General features: G+C 46.9%; 1 protein-coding gene across 3 annotated transcripts in view; it reads left to right on the forward strand.

Annotated features, from left to right (window-relative positions):
* The window catches only part of FGF14 (fibroblast growth factor 14), a 1,600,952-nt gene that overhangs the window by 1,099,873 nt on the left and 481,303 nt on the right, over positions 1-19,776 (forward strand). For all 3 annotated transcript variants that reach the window (XM_069636997.1, XM_069636999.1, XM_069636998.1), the window contains exon 2: positions 18,847-18,957. In XM_069636997.1, the coding sequence (XP_069493098.1) occupies positions 18,847-18,957 (111 nt within the window). The remainder of the gene's footprint in view (positions 1-18,846; positions 18,958-19,776) is intronic.

Raw genomic sequence — 19,776 nt, forward strand, 5'->3', positions numbered from 1 at the left:
ATTAACTCACTTTTACATTGGGCAGGAATGATTCAAGGGATAATATTTGTTTTGTGGTCTTGTATAGCGCACTTATAAAGAGAGATACAGAGAGAGTGTTGCCTGCTTGGTAGGGAATGATTTGACATTGTGTACATAGGTGGGTATGGGAGAGGGACTGCGGGTGAAGGGAAGATGGCTAGGGGTAGTTCATATTTCCCTATACACAAAGGCAGACCTTGTAAATTGGAAAGTCATTTGTGTGAAAGGATGCCATTCCTTACTATGAGGGCACAGTTAGAGAAGACTTGTCTTCTAGTTTACTTCTGCTAGCTTAGTGTATAGAGCAAGCTGCAATATGTTACAAAGCTCAATACAATCAACACATATTACACACTTTCCACTGAAAACGAACAATAGTAGAAATTCGCCGTACCTGGATATCATACAGCGATCTATTGCTCTCTCTCTAGAATTAGAGCCGCATCGACAGAGGCATCCCTCAAGGTGTAGAGTCTAGACCGACACAGTATTTGGAAATATACAGTGTCATTGCATGTGCCCTTTAGGAATGTTGCCATCATTTTGAGGGTGCATTTTGCAGATGATGGGAGGTGAGGTGGACGTAGGAAGGTTCTGCCTGGGGTGCTGAGGTTTTGAAAATTCGTATAAGAGATGGGGGGACTAGGGAGCATATGGGGTGGGGACGGTGGGGCAAAGACGGGAGGATGAAAGGGGACATTTTGGGGGATACCCTATTAAAAAAAGGGAAAAAACAGGGTTATTTTATCGAAATGAAGTGCCACAAAATATTTCACTTGGATCGAACAATGTAGAACCCTACAATCATGTTCCCTATGTCCTATTTTTGCTAATTATTAGTGTTCGTGATTACTGGAACAAATGCATGAGTTCAGCCACACTATTAACCCATCAGCGGCCATCATGCAAAAGTCAACATTGACATGGTCAATACCATACAAATTATACATTTTGATCAAAGGTTATCATTCGATGATTGACAACCCGGTACATTCCTATTGTGATCTTTCAAAGTTTTCATACGAGAGAGTCAAAGGGGAACAATAGCACCAACGAGGGTTTGTGGGTGCCTTGCATATATTCAAAGGGCATTTTGGGAACATATGAATGACCACAGATTGTTTGTATTCCGCAAACATATCTGTGATAAAAATCGTTGTGTGCTTGAATCACTGAGTACATAATGCACACTGGGCTTGCTGTTTCGATTATTAACAAAACTCACCCTAACATTAAAGCGTTTGTTACAATGAAATATATATTCTCGTTGAGACAGCTTCAGGATGTGTGTGGGAGGATAACATGGCTGAAACATCAGGGCCAATTCTGGCTATTATTTTTCCTCTCCCACACCAGAGCTGGGAAGCCTCAAAGAATTGTAGGAAGGAGGGTGCTGGCTTCAGGATAAAGGTGTATGTGTGCATGGGGCTATGTGCATTCCCAGTCCCCAATGCACAGGCATCTCTACACACATATATGTATAGGATACAGTCACCAAATGCACAATTCTTAAATCTTATGTGCAAGCACAAATTCATTTTCAGTCACAACCACGCTTAGTTTTTGGATACATAAACTAGTTAAAGCATGAAAGGTTGTAAGAAACACAGGTGCTTGTGCACAGAGGCGTTGGTGGGGGTGCGGGGGGGGGGGGCGCTGAGGGGGCTATAGCCCCGGGCCTTTTGGTTGTAGGCCTGAATAGAAGCTTAGGGGTTACACCCAAAAAGGCTAGCTAGCCCCATTCCTGACAGTCCCAAAATTAGCGTAGCCCAGGATCTTTTCCAGACCTAGCAACACCCCTGCAAGTTGGGCGTAGATAACATTGACACATGTCAGTCTGCGTCCACGCGTGTGTGCAACTGAATTCTCGAGAGGGGGTGGGCTGCCCAATTACCCCCAATCTGTATATACAAAAGTTAAGTGGCTGAGAAGTGGCCGTAGACAGAAAATGCACATGTGGTACACACCTAAAAACTCATAGAGAGCTTGGCTGTTCACAAGATCAAACGCGTGCCCCTTGTCTACCCGAAGTAAGGCAGCAAACCTACACTGAGTATTTTAATTTTTAGGAATATTTTTCTCTGACACTATTTTATTCAGCCCACTGTTTTCATCACTTATTACACTTTTTACATTTGCCACGAGATTTTCTCCTGTGCATGTATCCTTCTTTGTGGACTAGGATGTTACTTTATGAACGATAAGTGATTTGAATGACAAGTGATTTAAATCAAATTAATGGTTGGATGTGATTCCGTGTGAATTAAAATACCCCACAGGTTAAGATCATGTGCACACACCAATTGTGATAGCAGCTGTTTGCAACTGATGAACAAAAGGTTTTGTGAAGCAGGCACTAGGTCGGAATCTAAATAAGACATTGGGCTTCATTACGGGTTTGGCGGTAGCCGTGCCTGTAACAAAGGCACAGCTGCCGCCGGACCTGTGATTTTACCGGCACCCGTGAATGGGCAATTACCGGGTCCTGCCGAGGACGGCGGACCCGGTAATTGCCCATTCACAGGTGCCGGCAATAAGGGACTCCCCACCCCATAGGGCAGAATGGGAATGGGGAGCTTGGATGCACCGGCACCGTTCATAATGGTGTCGGTGCATCCACGAGTTGTGCCCGCGGGTGCCGCACTGTCCGCCAGGTCGGACCTTGCGGGCAGAGCGAGACCCATGAGTACAACTCGTAGTATGGCGGTACAGAAGCAACGGTGCCAATAGCGATACCGGAGCCGTTGTTGCCTTACCACCATACTCACAATGAGGCCCATTCTGTTTTGTGTGGAATCAAGGACAAGTTATTCATTAGAAACATTTTGACGTAGTCATGGATCAAGAGCTAAAATGTGCACAAAAAGACAGTGGTAAAGGGTAGACACACGCACACACAGGCACAGACACACGCACGCGGACACACACACACAAACATTCATGGACATGAAGAGCATGGAAGTGTGCCAGTTAAAATGAATTTACAGATGCAATTCAATGGTCATTTGGCTTCGGTGTTTAACTGTGCAGGTGAACAAGGGTGGGGCGCATGTTCAGGTGTGGCGTGAAATTGGCAGAGCCCCTCGGATTCAGCTGCATGCGGGAGCAGAATCCCTCTCCGATTTCTGCTAGTGGGGACTTGACGCCAAAGCTGGGCAGTGAGGCAGTGATTGGCTGCTGAGCAGCTTCATTAATGCAATCAGAGTGGGCAAAGTGTGGCCTAGGCCCTTGGATTGGCTGCAATGTCTGTGCACCTGTATTGGGAAGAATCCTGCCCAATGTTAGAGGCTGGGGGTCAACGTCCAGAACGCAACGCAGTGCTGTGATCAGAATGTCCAATCCTCATTTGCTTGTAATGAGAAATTAATGTTCATATGGACTTGTCATCTTTACAGAGAAGTGTCGGTACTTGGTGACTAGTGGTGTCCTGGTGTGGTGTGGCTACGTTCTGCTCATGTAGGACGTGTGCCGTCTAAACCAGTTCAACCCTTTAAAAAAGAAAATGAGTGATATTCCGAAATTATTCCATTTCAAACGGCAAAGGAATTCCCCCCGGGGCTGAAGTGCTTCACTGGGGTTTCAGGTTAGACCTGCTTGGTGACTGTACCAGCTTGCAGGGCTGAATGAAGACTAGTGGGGGCCAATTCTCCCCAGATCCCGTCCCCCGCTCCCGGACAATTGTTTGCATAAATCCGTCCGCATGCCCCCGTAATAGAACGTTTTTGAATGCCAAAGTGCCGGGTGAATTAAGGTATATATTTTTTTGGGGGGGAAGAGGCAATTCTGTCATTTGGTGAACGTTGAATCCGCGATCTGCATATCTGATCACAGTATTGATATGTTTAACAGGAAATGGAGAGAATCATTTGTTGTGTTTCTGATAACTTCACAACATTGACCTTGCTGAAAAACCATTGTCCCGGGCCAATGCTGAAAATGTGTGGGCCTGTCTGCTGCCAATGGTACTCACAAGAACAACATGTCTGGTTGCCGTTGGAGATGATGGTTGCGGTATGCATGATGACAGGTTTGGGGTTTCACACACTTTACTACTCCAAGGAGCTACACCACACTTCTGCCCGCAGAGGTTTCAGACCCTCGTAGGACTCAGAAGCTCAGAGTCTATCTCTCCATATCTAAGACCAGCCTTCTCTTAAGGATCCTGGTCCGAGACCCTAATATCTTGATGAGCTCAGACAGAGCAATCCTTCAAGATTGAAGACTACTGCTTCAAAAACACTCTTTGTCTGACGCTCCAGAGCAGGGGTCTGCAACCTGTGGCTCTCCAGATATTTGGACTACATTTCCCGTGATCCTTCACCACTGACTTTGCTCCTTAGAGCCAAGGGGATCTGTAGTCCAAAATATCTGGAGAGCCAAAGGTTGCAGACCATTGCAGACCATGTGTCATTAGACTGTTTTAGTCGCAGAGGGTTAGACTCTGAAATCATTCTTGTCTTTGATTCATGGAAAAGTGCGCAGAGATCCTGCATATGTGACTTGGAGCCCAACCTGAACCCACTGTGCACGCAAGCAGTAGCACAGATCCATTTAGGGCTGTTGCTTGCGGGTACGTGTGCGCTGCCATTAAAAGGAACTGACTTCTCTCCGGTAGACTACCAGTTTAGAGAGAGTGCTCTTGAACTTCAGCAAGATGTCCTCGACATGCACTGACGAGATGAACTGATCCGTAGCGGAAAATGTATCTTAGATGGCAAGGCAGGGCCAGATTGTCAAAGATTTGCACTGGTGCTAAAAAAGTGAGAAAATGATTTGATAATACAAAATGGAGCAAACAGGCTTTGTCACAATCCATATCATATAAAAACATTTGCACGCAGACAAAAATGGATCAGGCAGGCTGTTTTTTGCTGCATAATATACAACAAAAGGTTTCTACTACATTACTTTTCATGTTGCGCAGTTGCGCAGCACACACCATAAATAAAACATCCTGATCCAATTTTGAAACATTTTTGTTAATGCCGATTGGGGCTAAATCTTCTTGCTCCATTCTCTGTCAACAAAACAATAAAAGGACTGCTGAAATCATTTGCTCTGCATTTTTGCACAAGTGCAAATCTTTGATAATCTGGTCCCGGCATGGCAAGCTCAATTCATCAGGGATTGACCATAGCCGCTGCTGAGTATGCCTGGCTGGTAGCTTCCACGTTGTGTGCCCCCATATCACAAGCAATCGAATGCCAGGATTTTCTATAATTTCATGCCGCTCGGACACGCCTCTTTTCCAAGCTGAAAGCCACCTGCGAAGTAGGCTGTTGACGCATTCAGATTTTACATTCGCTGCGCCGGAGAAAATGGAAAGTGTGATTATAATGTAATTCAGATGGACAAACCTGATTCTGCCTTTGTCAATCAGAGCCTGGGATGTAAACAATTTGCGACCGTGATTGACTTTAATTGAAACCTCTTGTGAGATAGTGATTGTTTTAATTAAAAATGCTTGCATTTTCCCGCCGGAGGCAGTGAGGCAGATTTTGCATTCATTTCGACTTTGATGTTGACATGGCTTCCCACCTCCTCGCAGACATGCATTCATTTTCTCACACTCTTTTGCCTCCCCCTTCGGAGAGCGACTGACGTGGAGGCAGTGGCCCTGGTTAGCTCCTGCTCTTCAAAGCCTGGCTCAGTGATTTGATATTGAATTCTATTTTTATCTCCATCTGCATGCTGAAATGAAAAGCAACATTTGTGTCTGCTTGGTTGAGGTAGTCTGGACTTTGCCGGACTTGAAAAACGACCTGTTTTTTTTCCAGGATGGAATAACCTCCATGTAAATGCGGCAATAGATGTAGCATTACTGGTGCAGTATTACTGTTATGTTGACAATTCTTATAGAGCACACGTACACCCAAGGGCATCTTGGCACTAGACTACTAAGGATGTCACAAAAGGGCCGGCCTGAAATAGGAACGTTTTAAGCAATCAAGGTAATTGAAGTTCATTCTCCAGGCTCCACAATGCCGCCGGCAGGTCATTCCAGAGTTTTCCAGCAGCAACTGAGAAAGCCAGGCCTCCCACCCGCGTTAGCCGGAATATTGGGATAACCACTAAGTTGGCCGACCTACACTTAAGAATCCGGCCCGGGATATAGGGCAGAAATTATTCCTGCAAATACTCTGCCCCCTGATGGTAGTATGCCCGGTGAACCAGGCAGAGGGCTTTAAATGTAATCCTCTCAGCTACAGGGAGCAAGTGGAGGGAGCGGAGGACAGGGCTGATATGGGCTCCATAGGGTGAGCCCATGGCCACCCTCGCTGCCATATTACTGCACGTGGTAATGCTTTATCTTATCAATAACATCCAATGGGAATAACTTGGGAGTTCCTATGACTCTAAATAATGAAGACCCTTCATGTTACCACATACAGTAATGGCAAAAGAGTTTAGTTGTATTAGTCGTGGTGATACCACCAAACCCTTAGTAAGGCCCAATGAGAGCAGGGCTAGGACAAAAAAACTGATCTAGAGTCACAAAGCCCCCGCAAGGCAAATTGTGCTGACTTTGTGAATGCAAAATACAAATGCTTGGTGTACAGCATCGAAATTTGCAGTAGCCATTTTGACTCGCAGTATCAACTTTGAGACATCTTGTGTGTCACAAGAGGAAACAGGTCCTGAATGTTTCCCCTTCCTTCCTACTTGCAGGGCAATGGAGTTGTAGCCCCTGTTTTCTGAGCCTGGTCCAGGCAACGGGTGACCAAAACCCTTCCCTGGCGGAACAACAGTTCCCAGGAGCACCACCACCCCCGGCCAGCCGGAGAGGTAGGGGGTTCTGCACTTCAAAATAAAATTGCTGTTAACAGGAGATGGGCTACAGCCTGAGTTCTTACATTGCCAATGAAACAGACAATAAAGTGGACTTTTGTAAGGATCCCAGTGGGGACTCTATTTATAAAAAACACTTTCCAAAGTTCCCCTGACATGAGTACCAACTAAATGAGGATCTGCTACGTCAGTCCACCGTTCCTTGGAGGAGTCTTGGGGACCCATAGGGTGAGTATGATGCAACAGGCCCCCTCCCTAACTCTAGGTACCATCCACATGGAGTTTGAAGCCTGAGGATGGCCTCTACGAGTAGTCCCATCTCCCTGGGCAGCCTCAGGCTAGCCACCACCTCTTCCCTCTACCTCACACCAGGGTATCTCCCTTCTACCCCCTCCCTTATATTCCTGGGTTCTTATAATCCTATTTATACTGAAATGTCCTACTATATAATTCCCCATTCCATTATCCCCTATTTAACATGTACGCTACTTAAAATTTATTACCTAAATATATACATTAATCTACATATAGACAAACAATGACATACTACATATAAACACATAGATGACATTATCTCACGATGGGAGTGACTGCTGCAGACAGTTGCCCGCTTCACATTACCTTTGGCGCTGTCCTTGGTGGCTGTGGTGATGGGACTGGGAAGGGCCTGTCCCATGGTGATGTAGGGGGGCCTGGCCACACTTCTGCTCCTTCTTATGGGTGTCTCCATCCACCAAGTTGGGCTTACCATGATCATTCTCATTGTTCTTGGGTGGCTCACTGTGTGGGTGGGGGCCTGCCCACAGTTGCTGGCACTCCCGCCACCTTCTTTCATCTTCAGGCATGCCCTGTTAGTGAGGGGGCACACCTGCGCTCACCGCTACACCCATGGTATGTTTTAATATCTTTGGGGCGGCCTCATTGGCCTTGGGGCGGCCCACGTTGCCACCATGGCCCGGGCTCCATCTTAACTTCAGGCAGCATCCCCTGCGAAGTCGGACATTGCCAGTGCTCTCCATCATTCCAGGCACCATCTTTGGATCAGGTGGCATCCCCATGGCAACAGGGCTGCTGCTGTAGTCACTGCCACACCCACCGTCTTCTCCTCCTCCTGGCCCATGGAGACGAAGGGGAGCAGGCTGCCAGAGCTTCACCCGGGTTGCTGCGTTGTGGCAACCCAGGACTTTTCTTCGCCCGGGTTGCCCGACGCAGCGGCCCGGGACTTATTGTCTCCTTCTGTTGATGCTCAGGACTTTTCTTCAGCACTACACCCTCCAGGGTGGAGTGGACTCACCACCATTCACCTCCCTGGCTGCTGCCTAGCTCGTGCGGCCCGGATAAACTTTCCAAAGGGCCCAACTCGTTGGCCATAAGGCGGCCCAACTAGAGGCACTGCCATGCAGCCTAGGTCAGGCCAGCCCCGACACATTGCCTGGACTGGGCTGTTTTTCCAAATCTAAGTGATTTTACCAAACCCAAAGGTTCGACTTCCCAAAAGTTTGACTTTTTTTTATTTTTTATTTCCTGCAAATATATATGTGGGGGGAGAACCCCCACAGCTCCCTCACCTTACCCCTATACATTTTTGTATATACTTTACCCCCCCACACACATATATATATATATGCTGGAAATTGGGGGTCAAACTTTTGGGAGTCGAACTTTTGGGGTTAGATAAAATTGTTCTAAACTGTTTTTCCTACAGCCGGGGCAGTGCCGCTTGTCTACCAATGCCCTTGAATAGTCCTGGGCCGATCCAGTCTGGCGCTGTGGGTGTCCACGCTGTCCCTGCTGAGCAGCTCAGCCTCACGGTTTACTTTGTGGGGATCCCATGCTCACGACTGGTGCCCAGATGCCTGGTGGGCCGCTCGAGCCAGGTAAGTATATTTCGCAACTCTCTGTCCTCTGCTCTCTCTCTCCTATCTTGCCTTTTCTTCTTTCTTTCTTTCTTTCGAGTCGCTCTTAACTGTTTTCAAATCCCCTCTCTGTTTTCGCAACTGCACAGACCATTAGGGTGGCCAACTTTTTGAGATCCTTTTGTGGGACACCTGCCCACAAGGCAATTATGATGTCACAGCATCAATCACTTTTTGCCCCCCTACCTCTCATTTGTAATTTAAACAATGTGTTAATGGCTCTTAACACCTGGCTTTATTGTAATGCAAATGGTTTGTCCTTGGGAGGTGATGGTCACGTAGTTTAACTGGAAACATGACCATCACAACCCTAGGGATAAAGCTTTAGCATTGGAATGAAGACAGATGTCATAGCGTTAGCAGCAAGACAAAAGGAGCCGGGGCCGCGGAGCCACCCAGAGAAAGAAAACTGCAGGAAGCAGCAGGCGGCAGCAGGCGGCAGCGCTGTGGTGTGTAGATGACCACTTCAGTTTGCAGAGTGGCTGTACTGGACGCAGGTTGTCCCGACTTGCTGTCTCCCAAGAGTCACATTCCAGAGAACAAAGCAAGTCGGGACAACCTGCGTCCCGCACAGCCACTCTGCCACAAATACGGAACGATCCCGCAAAATACATGACAGTTGGCCACGCTACAGACCATTCTAGGGCTGGGGGTTTCTGTTCATTTGTTCTTTTCTTTCCTTAACATTCCATCCAGCCCCATGGTGGGCTCCAGAGGCGTTGCTAGGGGGTGTATGAGGGGGCTATATCCCCGGGTCTTTTGGTTATAGCCCCGGATAGAAGCTCAGGGGCTACATCCAAAATGCTAGTTAGCCCTGAGTCCCGACAGTCCCTACATTAACGTTGCCCCAGATCCTTTGCAAACCTAGCACCACCCCTGGTGGGCTCGATGGTTTATCCCAAAATGGCACAACAAAAAAAAAACACTATGTTTGATTAAACCCTGATGTCTCCGTTTTGATATCTAGGTTGCTGGGGGGGGTTAGGGGGCTATAGCCCTAGGACTTTGGGTTGTAGCCTGGAGAGAATCTCAGGGTCTACAGCCAAAATGCTAGATAGCCCCAACTCCCGACAATCCCGACATTAGTGTAGCTCTGGATCTTTTCCAGACCTAGCAACACCCCTGGATAAGGGTCGGGCGGCAGGCAGCACTGAAAATGTGAAAACAGTGAAGGAGTCAGCCTTCCATAGGCCGGCCTCTGACCATGCATTTCTGAGGTGCACATGTACAAAACTGTCGAATTAAACTTCAGGAGGCTGTGTACACCTGGCTCTTCGCGCAACTTCTCTCTGGCCTGGGTAGGCTATGAACATTCTATGCACAGCAAAGGACTGTCCAGAAGGAAGCATCGCGCTGCGCATGCGCAACAATGTGCTGTGATCAGGCAAGTTTACAAATCTGATGCCACCTCTCCAAAGGATCAACTACAGTACAAGCCTGTTCTATCAAGCTTTGTTTGAGAGAATGTGCCTTCCATTTGGGAACCTCATTTTTAGGTTATCAAGAGTGAGAATTAGCCCTCTTCCAGAGCAACTGCAGGGGTATCGTAGAGGGACTCTGGTGTCAATCAGCTAATCCATGATGTAGAACCTTTTTTTTGATTGGTCCATTGGATCCCTTGTTCTTTGTTTTCTACTGGCTCCTTGACCATTGCATCCCAGACATGCAGTTGTAAGCAAATATGTAAGTTTGTAATATCAATATAGTACAGTATTGCAAAATGAATCCGATCCATCGTGACCCCCACTGTAAGCTGCGTGTGTTTCATGCTACAAACTATCTTAACCACCTTACAAACCTGCACTGGAACACTGCACTGGTGCTACGGCAGGACGTAATGAACTCAGTGGTTGTGCCAAAGACCTGGCTAGCAAGTGAGTGCCATCGGCTTCCTTTGGGCGGAGGAGACGGATCACTCCGCCCACAAAGACAGGGATCAGGCAAATACACACGTCATCGGGTGTGGAGGCAGCACTTTACGTCAATACAGGTGTCTCGGCACTTCTTCCAGTGCTTGCTGTCTCTGTCTTCTGAGACTCTGGTTTGCAGAGCTCGCGAGAATAGGTTAGGAGGGGCTCAGCCCTGTACGGGCAGCCATGCCCCGAGGTCAGGTGAGGAAGGTGGCATCGCCCACACCTTCTGCAGGATGGGGTGAAAGCACAGCTACCATATCTAAAGACTCCCAGCAGAAAATTATGTATTCACTGCCCTGCATCCGTAGGTCTGTGCGCGCGCGCGTGTGTGTGTGTTTATATTGAAATTGTGGCTGTGTGCCTGAGCTCGAAGGAGATTGTATGTGTAAAAGTGTGAGAGTGCATGCATGCATATGTGTCAATGGTGCTAATATTTGGCAATAGGATTCGAATGCCTGCCATATGATGCAAGTACTAATGTATATGGTAGAAACGTAGTTGGCTCTAGATTTGGAAATTACCTTGCTGGGCTCTGTTGTTCTTTGTGCATCAGGGTAGCAAAGCAGGTTGCAAGATCACAGGTAACTGTTTGAGGTTTAGCCAAACACCTCATTTGTTAAGTAGAGAAAAGGGGGGTGGTTGTCCCTGGCTATCTTGCAGTCAACAGTGAATGAGAACAAATTCTTCGAACCCGAAACAGCAAGATAGCCAGTAACAAAACACCCCCCTTTTCTCTACTAATGTATATGATGTAAGAATCTAGCCATGCCATTACCGCAGCTAGCAAACAGTGTTTACAACTGGGTACTTGATGGCAATCCTGATAGAGGAGGAGTGTATCTAGGCAACTCCTGGGAATATGATTGCAATACCTGGCACATGTGCAGGTGATAGGAAATAAAGCTTGAGTACCTGACCGTATCATGGCAGGAGCTATCATATGGTGTTTGGACCTGGCCATAGAATGGCAAACATTTCACATAGTGTCGGTACATTAGCATGGGAAGGGACTTCCTGGTCAGATGGTGACATAGATGGGCATAAGATGGCAGTGCTGGTCAGTGTGAGTTTGACAGAGTGTGTCTGTGTATGCATGTATGTGAGAGCATGTGAAGGCGCTTCAGGGTCTGAGTATGTCTGTGCACGTTGTGTGTGTGTGTCTGCCTGTAGTTGTGGGAGTGCTTGTGTGAACTTAAGTTAACTTGCCTTGGAATGAATGTGTGCCTGGGTGTAAGACTGTATGAAAAGCCAGTGCATGCGAGTGCACGTGCACATGGGTGTGAGTATTCATATGTGCATACCTGGATCTTCGCTGGGAATACCTGGGTAAAAAATACCTCCCTTTCTGGTGGAAGCACTGAGCATGCATGAGGACAAAATTTAATGGAAGGACTAGCAGGCTTGTTATGGGCTGGGGGGATAGCTCAGGGGCATCGACTTTGTCTTGGAAGCAAGACAACGCAGAGCAGCGCAGGTTTGAATCCGGGTCCCGCACTCCGGTATTGAGTGCGTAATAGACAAGATGAATTCATGTATCACCTGTCATTTAACATGAGTACCTGGGCTTATTATGGTAGTACCCTGCATAGGACAGAGTACCAATGCATGTTATGGAACTTCCTGAATGCATGATGCCAATGCTTTTATATATGGTCAGAGTACCTCAACATTTGTTGTATTAATTGTTGATTTGTACGCAACCCACTGCAAAGAGAGTCACTTTGTGGCCAATGGCCCATCCATGATGGTTGTAGCTGGCTATCCCAGAGCACTTAATTCCTGGTGTATCCACCCCATACATCCCTCCCCCAATGCATCAGGCCAGCATCTCTGTGCCCTCAATGGACATGCACCAGGGCAGCTGCCTACTGCACACTTACCACGCCGCACCCCTTCACCCACGGCATAGAGGGAGTCTCTCTTGGCTCTTCCGAAAGAGCATGCACAAGGAATACTAAGATGCCAAATGTTTGATCACCTTCAGCCTCTCATAAAATATTGCATTGCATGCCATGCCCAGTGATGTGGTACTGCTCTTTTCCTGATTCTGCAGGGTTGTGTGCAAGGGCCTGGTTGCATGTTCCTATGCAAATGTGTGTGTGTGCGTGTGTTTCAGTGAGTGTATGCCTCTTTTTTATGTGTATGTAGTGATGAGAGTTCCTGGTTGAGTGTGTGTGCGTGTGTGTGCGCGCACGCCTGTGTGTGTAAGGATACTGATATGTATTTGTTCATTTGTGAGCTTCTCACAACGCAGTGAGTTTGAGGGACATTCTGACCAGGTTGTGGAGGAGAGCAAATGGAACAGTCATCGGGGTCAATACATAAGTGGACATACATAGATTATTGACAATCAACATTGGACATTTTAAAGTGCCAGTAGGAGGTACGGCCAGCTGTGCTCAGGACATGGCCATGATGGGTGAAGTGCTAGAATGAAAGCAGAGGAAGTGAGAGACAGAGGCAGTTTAGAGGTGAGGGAAAATGTTAGTTAGCAAGCAGGTGAGAGGTATGGTAAGCGGGTAACTCACATGCGAGAAGGAAGGCTTTTAGCTTTGTTTTGAACAAATTGATGTGCACTGTTTCTCAGATGTCGGCTGAAGAGAATTCCATGCACTTGGAGCAAGAAGAGAGAAAGAGTCAGGGTCGGATTGGCCCCTCTGCCGTTTTTCAAAAAGCCTTTCATCCTTCTTAGGTGATAAATGAGTACCATGAGTGACATTGTATGCATATTTGTTCTATAAAAAAGAGCTTAAGCGTAAGTGCTATACAATCACATCTTATCATTTGGCCTTGGATTTCTGCTTGGATTCACAGTAATTTAGTGTACTTGGGAACAATGCTATGTGATGCCACTTCCTGTTTTGTCAAGGGGTGAAAGGTTGTGTTTCATTGCTTCCTGGGATGTCACTTTGGGGTGCGGTCAAATGACATCACTTCTGGTGATGTCATCAGTGGTCAAGGGTCATGAGATGAGGGGTTGGCCACTGTTTTGAGGCGAGGATAGGGCCACTTTTTTTGGGTGGCCGGGCCTATTTATTAGGAGGAGCCACAAGGGTAGTCGAGGAGGCAGAGCAAAGATTACGAGAAGGCTTGTAGAGTTGTATAGTGGAGGATAGCTACAGTGGTGTCTTACTGTGGATAGATTTGTGAACCAGGAAAAGACATTTAAATCTGGCCCTGTTTTGCATCATAAGCCATCCAGTCCCGTGACGGTATGAGGAAGTAGGTGTGAAATGAGGAAGTTCAAAGAGAGTCATGGTAGCGAAGTTAATGATCTTATCGAGAGGACAGAAAGCATAGTTGGAGAGATCAAAGAAGATGATAGCACAGTAGTCCAGGTTAGAGAAAGCAAGAGTGGTTAAGAGATGCTTGGGGGTGTTGAAAGGAAGGAGTTGCCTGATTTTCCTAATATTTAGGAGGCTGAGGCAGGCTGCTGTTCCAGTTTTGGAGATGAAAGTAGAAAAGTAGTGAAAAGGGTCATAGATGACGCTGAGGCTTCTAGCTGAAGAAGAGTAAGGGAGTGTGTCAGGTGGGAACTTGATAGGCAGATGAAGTGATGAGAGAGAGCTTTTGGCAGGGAAGAGAGTACCTCTGTTTTGGTAGAATGCAACATCAAAGTGTTCAAAGCCATCCAATATTTAATGGCAGCGAGACAGTTGGAAATGTTGATAGAGAGATCAGAGGAGAGTTCAGGAAAAGAGAAGAGGATGTGAGTGTCGTCCGCAAGAGTTGGTACGAGAACTCACAGGAGGAGATTAGTGCCCCAAGAGCAGAAGTGCAGAGTGTAAAGAGGAGCGGACCCAAGAACGCCAACAGTTAGAGGCGTGAGTTGAGAGGTGTTGTTTCTTCGAGCGACAGAGAATTGATGAGTTGCAAGGTAGTATTCAATCCAGGCAAGGGTTTGATCGCGACTCTCAAGAAGAGATTATTAAGGAGATCAGAGTGATCCTCAGTGTCAAAGGCAGAAGACATGTCAAGGAGATATGTAGGAGACAGTGATGATATAGAGGCAAATGCACTTCTTTATGTGCGCAACTATGTGTGGGTGCAGAGAGCAGTACATGGCCATATTATGGTGATAAGAAGACTATGAGGGAACAACCTAGGTATAAAAGCATGTGACATATAGGCCCTGATTCATTTAATTATTTGCGTGTAAAACGGGGATGTGCGTGCCATTCTGCCCGCAAATCCCCATTCGCCAAACAGGGATTTGTGCGCAGAATGGCACGCAAATCCCTGGTTCACACGCAAATAATTCCATGAATCATGGTGTCACTGTGAATTCCAAATCAGGTGATGACAATACATGAGAAATGAGCGGCCTACTACGGAATATGAATTCACACAGGTGAGTACCAGGGTATAACATACATATTATGCAAGCACCTGGCATATGATGAGAAAAAAGGCATACTAAGCAATTCATGGTCAGATGTTGGTAATATTTGGTATATTGTGACACTACTTGGTCTATGATGCCAGCAACCTATAAACAGCCTTCTAACCTTACAAACCATTAAACCACCTTTCCTCTGGGCTTATAGCGTTTTATCTTATATTCACATTAAGTCCTTGGATCTACATGATTTTATCCTTTTTTGTTGTTGCCGAAACCGATTTCATCAAATTGTATTGTATTTTTTATAAATTCCTTTGACTGCATATATATGCGGGGTAAGACCCAATGGAGCTCCCAACCCCATGTCGACCCCATATTTATTATTACCCTAACCCACCCACCCCACAAATATATGCAGTGAAATTCGATGGAAAAAATGTAATTACATCGAATTCGGCAAAAATGGCTGCCCAGTAAACTAGACATACAAGGCCTCGGTTCTGTTGGGGGCACCCATTGGAGTTGCGTACGTTGCCCATCTCTTGCAGGTGAGATGCAGTTTACATCCTTCAAACACGATCTGCCGTCTGCGCCAATGATACCCTTCCATTGGGAAGAAGTGTTGGGTGTGGGGGGGGCACAAGTATAAAGCAGCTTGGCTGCCGCAGCTAGTGGGGCACAGATATGCAGCATTAACCCTCTGGGTGCTTATGGATGCTGGCTAAGGGAGCGTTCTACCAGGAGAAGGCCAGCAGACTGCACGGGGAAGGCGCGCAATTCTCTGCCTTGTTAACAGCCCTCTGTGGGTAATGGAATATTCCGGTATCGATGGCTTTGTGTCGAAAGAAGATATCAAATCATAGCCAGTGCTGGTCATTGGGCCGGCTCTCGGCGGATACGAGATCCGGCACCAGATATTGAGCCGGATCTCGGGATCCGGCCAGAGTCAGCCGCCCAAGCCCATGAACCGTGCTGGAATAGTTTTTTAAAAAAAACGAAAGCGCACGCAAAGGCAGCATTGCCTTTTACCGCCGGCTTCGGCACTGGTGTGTAATGCACAACGCTTTCTACATGTACAACTGAACGTAGCGAGCAATTTGCATTAAACCCCAGTGCCAAAGCTGGCGGTCAAAGGCAATGCCTCCGTCGAGGGCGTTTTTTTTGTTTGCTTTTTTTTTTTTTTTACATATTCCAGCATTGCTGGATGTCCACTACGAGCCCCGCCCCTTCTAGACCACGCCCCCTCGTTCACTCCCCCCCCAAACTCCTCCCCCACCGCGGTCCTTGTGTTGTGGGATCCCCCACCAGATTTTCTCCATTTCCACCACTGATCATAGCATTGCTTGGATCTGGATCCCCAATTAATGTATACACCCCATGCAACCTAAAGCACGACGATATCTACCATACAAAGCCCATCTGGTTGTCCAGCAGAGATCGGAAGCTTAAATGACAAATATTACCTGGATATGCTCTCATTTAGTACCGAGCAAGAGAGGTATTCAATCACCTGTTTACGCTCAGGCGATGGGGCTCTTGCTGAGTCATTACACATTTTGGGTTATTTTGTCCACTTTAAACTAGATAAGACTTCAAGAAACCACCATTGCTTAGCTATAAAATATGCAGTATAAGAAGCTTATGCTTTATAATCGCTGATACAGCGGTATCCTACGCTGGGGTTGCGCAAGCGTTTCTAGCCTAGCGTCCACTTCGTCGTGCCAGTTTCACCATATTTGGTGAAACGGCTGTTCCTCTGTAGATTTTTCAGCATTTGTTGGGGAGGATGGTCAGGGTAAAGGTACATTTAGGGCCTGATTCATGGAAATATTTACCGCAGTGCACAGCAGCTTTGTACTGGTGCGAAGTGACTTTGCACTGCCAACACACTCCCCGATTCACATGGCGGTGCAAAGTGTATTTTTGCAGTCAAAGTGAAATTCCATAAATTGGGCCCTTAGTTTTGAATTTTAGGGTAGTGAGAGGGTCTGGGGGTGCGGTGGGTAGTCTGGATGGCCTGCCCCCACTACAAAATAAAGAAAGAAATAAATAAATAACTGCAACAGGTGGTAAAATTGCAAGTTCGTTCAGATGTCACTGATCGTAGATGGGGAGAAATATGTGTTTGCTAATATACCAATAGAATGGCCAGTCTTTAAAATACCACCTGACAGTACAGTCACTTCAGCTGGATTCCCACCAGAGGTACAATTACTGCTGGTGGCAAATGCAGCAGCATTGCCATAGTCCATATTAGATTCCCCAGCAACTCCCCCCATGAAACAAAATAAAGTAGAACAATTCAGCCATACCCCACTGTAAGGTAACCTGTAAGCGGGCCTTAAAAAAGTGCAAACCACATCCCCCGCAGGTGTTATGTGAAGAAGTTGACATGTGTACGCTAAACAGTCAGGTTATGTGTTGTGCTGCATGGGACCTATCCCTTGCTCTGAAGTTTAAGTGGCTATTTTAAAAAATCAGACATTAAAATTTACTCCAGCGATATTTGTTCAGCTGCTTACATTTTGGGAAAATATCTATTTAGCGTGCTGTGATTTTAGCACCGAACTTAATTTACCCCAGTGCTATTCTTCAAGGTGATAACTCCATTCTTCGAATACTCTTGCATAATTGCAATAGTACTGATACTACTGCCAGGCCTCAAGTAATCTCAGTGGAGCAGTTTACCCCAGCGGTTATTCCTCTGGGAATCAGGGTCTTATTTTTCGAACGACGTAGGATTATGTGCCCCTAGTTTGTGTTACGTGTACAGTGTTTGCGTCTGACTCAACTGGTCTGTTAAAGAGTGAGATATATTTTGTGTTTGCATTCTGAAATTGTCTGTTTTTTATTTTTATGAAATGTAACACCGCGCCGCAAACCCACGAAGAGCGCTGTACAGACATATTTAGAACAGGAGTCTGCAATTCCAAACACATTTGCCTGTTGAGAAGTTTTCCAACGGTGTGGGAAAAGTAGATTACGTGTGGTCCCGAAACACCACATTCAATTGATCCATGCAAGAACTCAGTATGTGTCATAGTCACATTGTCATGCCAAATCTCACAGACCTTCATCAATCACAGTTGTCTAGTGCCCTGATGCGGACTGTCAGTACCGTGGTTGGTATAGGGTGACCAGATTTCCAAAATGAAAAACCGGAACGGCCAACAACATAAAAGGATGACCCCATCGCAGCCCACCTATTACCTACCGCCCCTCCCCAACACACCCGCACAACCACCACCCAATCCTATTTCCAGTCTCCTTTCTATAAATGATACATGATCTAAATTGTGAAGTCGTGTCTGTGAATCTTGGCATATTAATTAAAAACAAGCATTTGCTCTAATTGATATTACATGGCTTGCTGTACAATCATTTCCAAGCCAGTCTCTGTGGCACAGTCACGATAGTGTGACTCTGACCTGAAAGGTTGGGGGTTCGAGACAATCTTCAAAATTCTGAAAGTGTTGTGAAAAATAATTACAATTATTATTGTTCTTAACCGGGTCCCGGCAAAACAGAGACAACTCATCACCCTATGTTGGTAGCGAGTGCAATTTCAAATATGCGGTTTCGCTCCTTTCTCAGTCAGTAATGTTCATCCCACATGAGCTCCCCCATCCAAGAGCATTCAAGGAAGGCAGAGGAGCCAAACCGGATGCGAAACTGGTTAGACCGTGCCCCGCAGGCAGCGCTGGCTGGCCATGCTCCGTCCCCGCAGCAGCACCTTTCAGAATGCCCAGAGCAAGGCACCTGCTCAGCCTCTATTTCAGGGCAATGTTGCGCGCAAGGGAGCGAGAACGGCAGATCCAGGACGTCAGGCTCGTGGAACTAATGAAGGTGCGCTTCTGTCTTGCAGACCCCCAGCTCAAGGGCATCGTGACCAGGCTGTACTGCAGGCAAGGCTACTACCTGCAGATGCATCCCGATGGAGCACTGGACGGGACCAAGGATGACAGCAGCAATTCAAGTAGGTGGCCTGCCATTCCCTCTGCTGCGCCGGGAGGGAGGGGGGGGGGGGGTGCATGAGATGATGAGGGGCCCTCATTGGCTTGAGAGATCTGATTGGTGTCCACGTGATATGTGCTAGTGACTTAGGGCCGTCCGTTAGAAAAGTAGACACGATATATGCCGAGATGTAAATGTGGAACTTAAAGTGTGTATATGCTGGGCTTGTTTTTTCTGTCCGTGTCACAAATAGAGATGCACCTACAGTGGGGACGTGCATGCATTTGGACAGGGGGGCCTGCGCATTCAGTGGCAACCCACAGGCAGGATATCGCAAGGGTACATTTCAAGTCACTAGAGAGTTTGCTGTTTAAAAAGCCACAGCCCTCCCAGGAGACTTGCAATATAGCCTTCTACGGTATATGTCATTTTTTCAAATATGAAAAACAAAAAAAGGAAACAGAATGTATATATATTTTTGAACAGTTGTGATTTTCCAAAATCAGCATTCTAGCTCACGGGTGCTTTTTGGCTGGATCCGCGTTTCACATCATCCTCTAGTTCTGACCCTAGTGAAATGCACCATGCACCACAAGGCCTCAAAGCAGGCTTGGACCTCTGGGTAGGAATGGGTCTTCGTGTGGGAATTGGCCTCGGGCAAGGATGGGCCTTGAGATGAGGGAAGGGCCTCATAGAAGGTAGGGGCTTCAGAACGGGATGGGCCTGGGGTGGGGATGGGCCTAGGTGCAGAGTTGGCAGTTGGAGGGTGAAAGGGCTTTGGAGCAGCGATGGGCCATGAGGTATGTATGGGCCTAAATGCAGGACTGGGCAGTAGGGTGTG

The sequence above is a fragment of the Ambystoma mexicanum genome, chromosome 7p (assembly GCF_040938575.1).
Source record: "Ambystoma mexicanum isolate Mex_15411 chromosome 7p, UKY_AmexF1_1, whole genome shotgun sequence".
Classification (NCBI taxonomy): Eukaryota; Metazoa; Chordata; class Amphibia; order Caudata; family Ambystomatidae; genus Ambystoma; species Ambystoma mexicanum.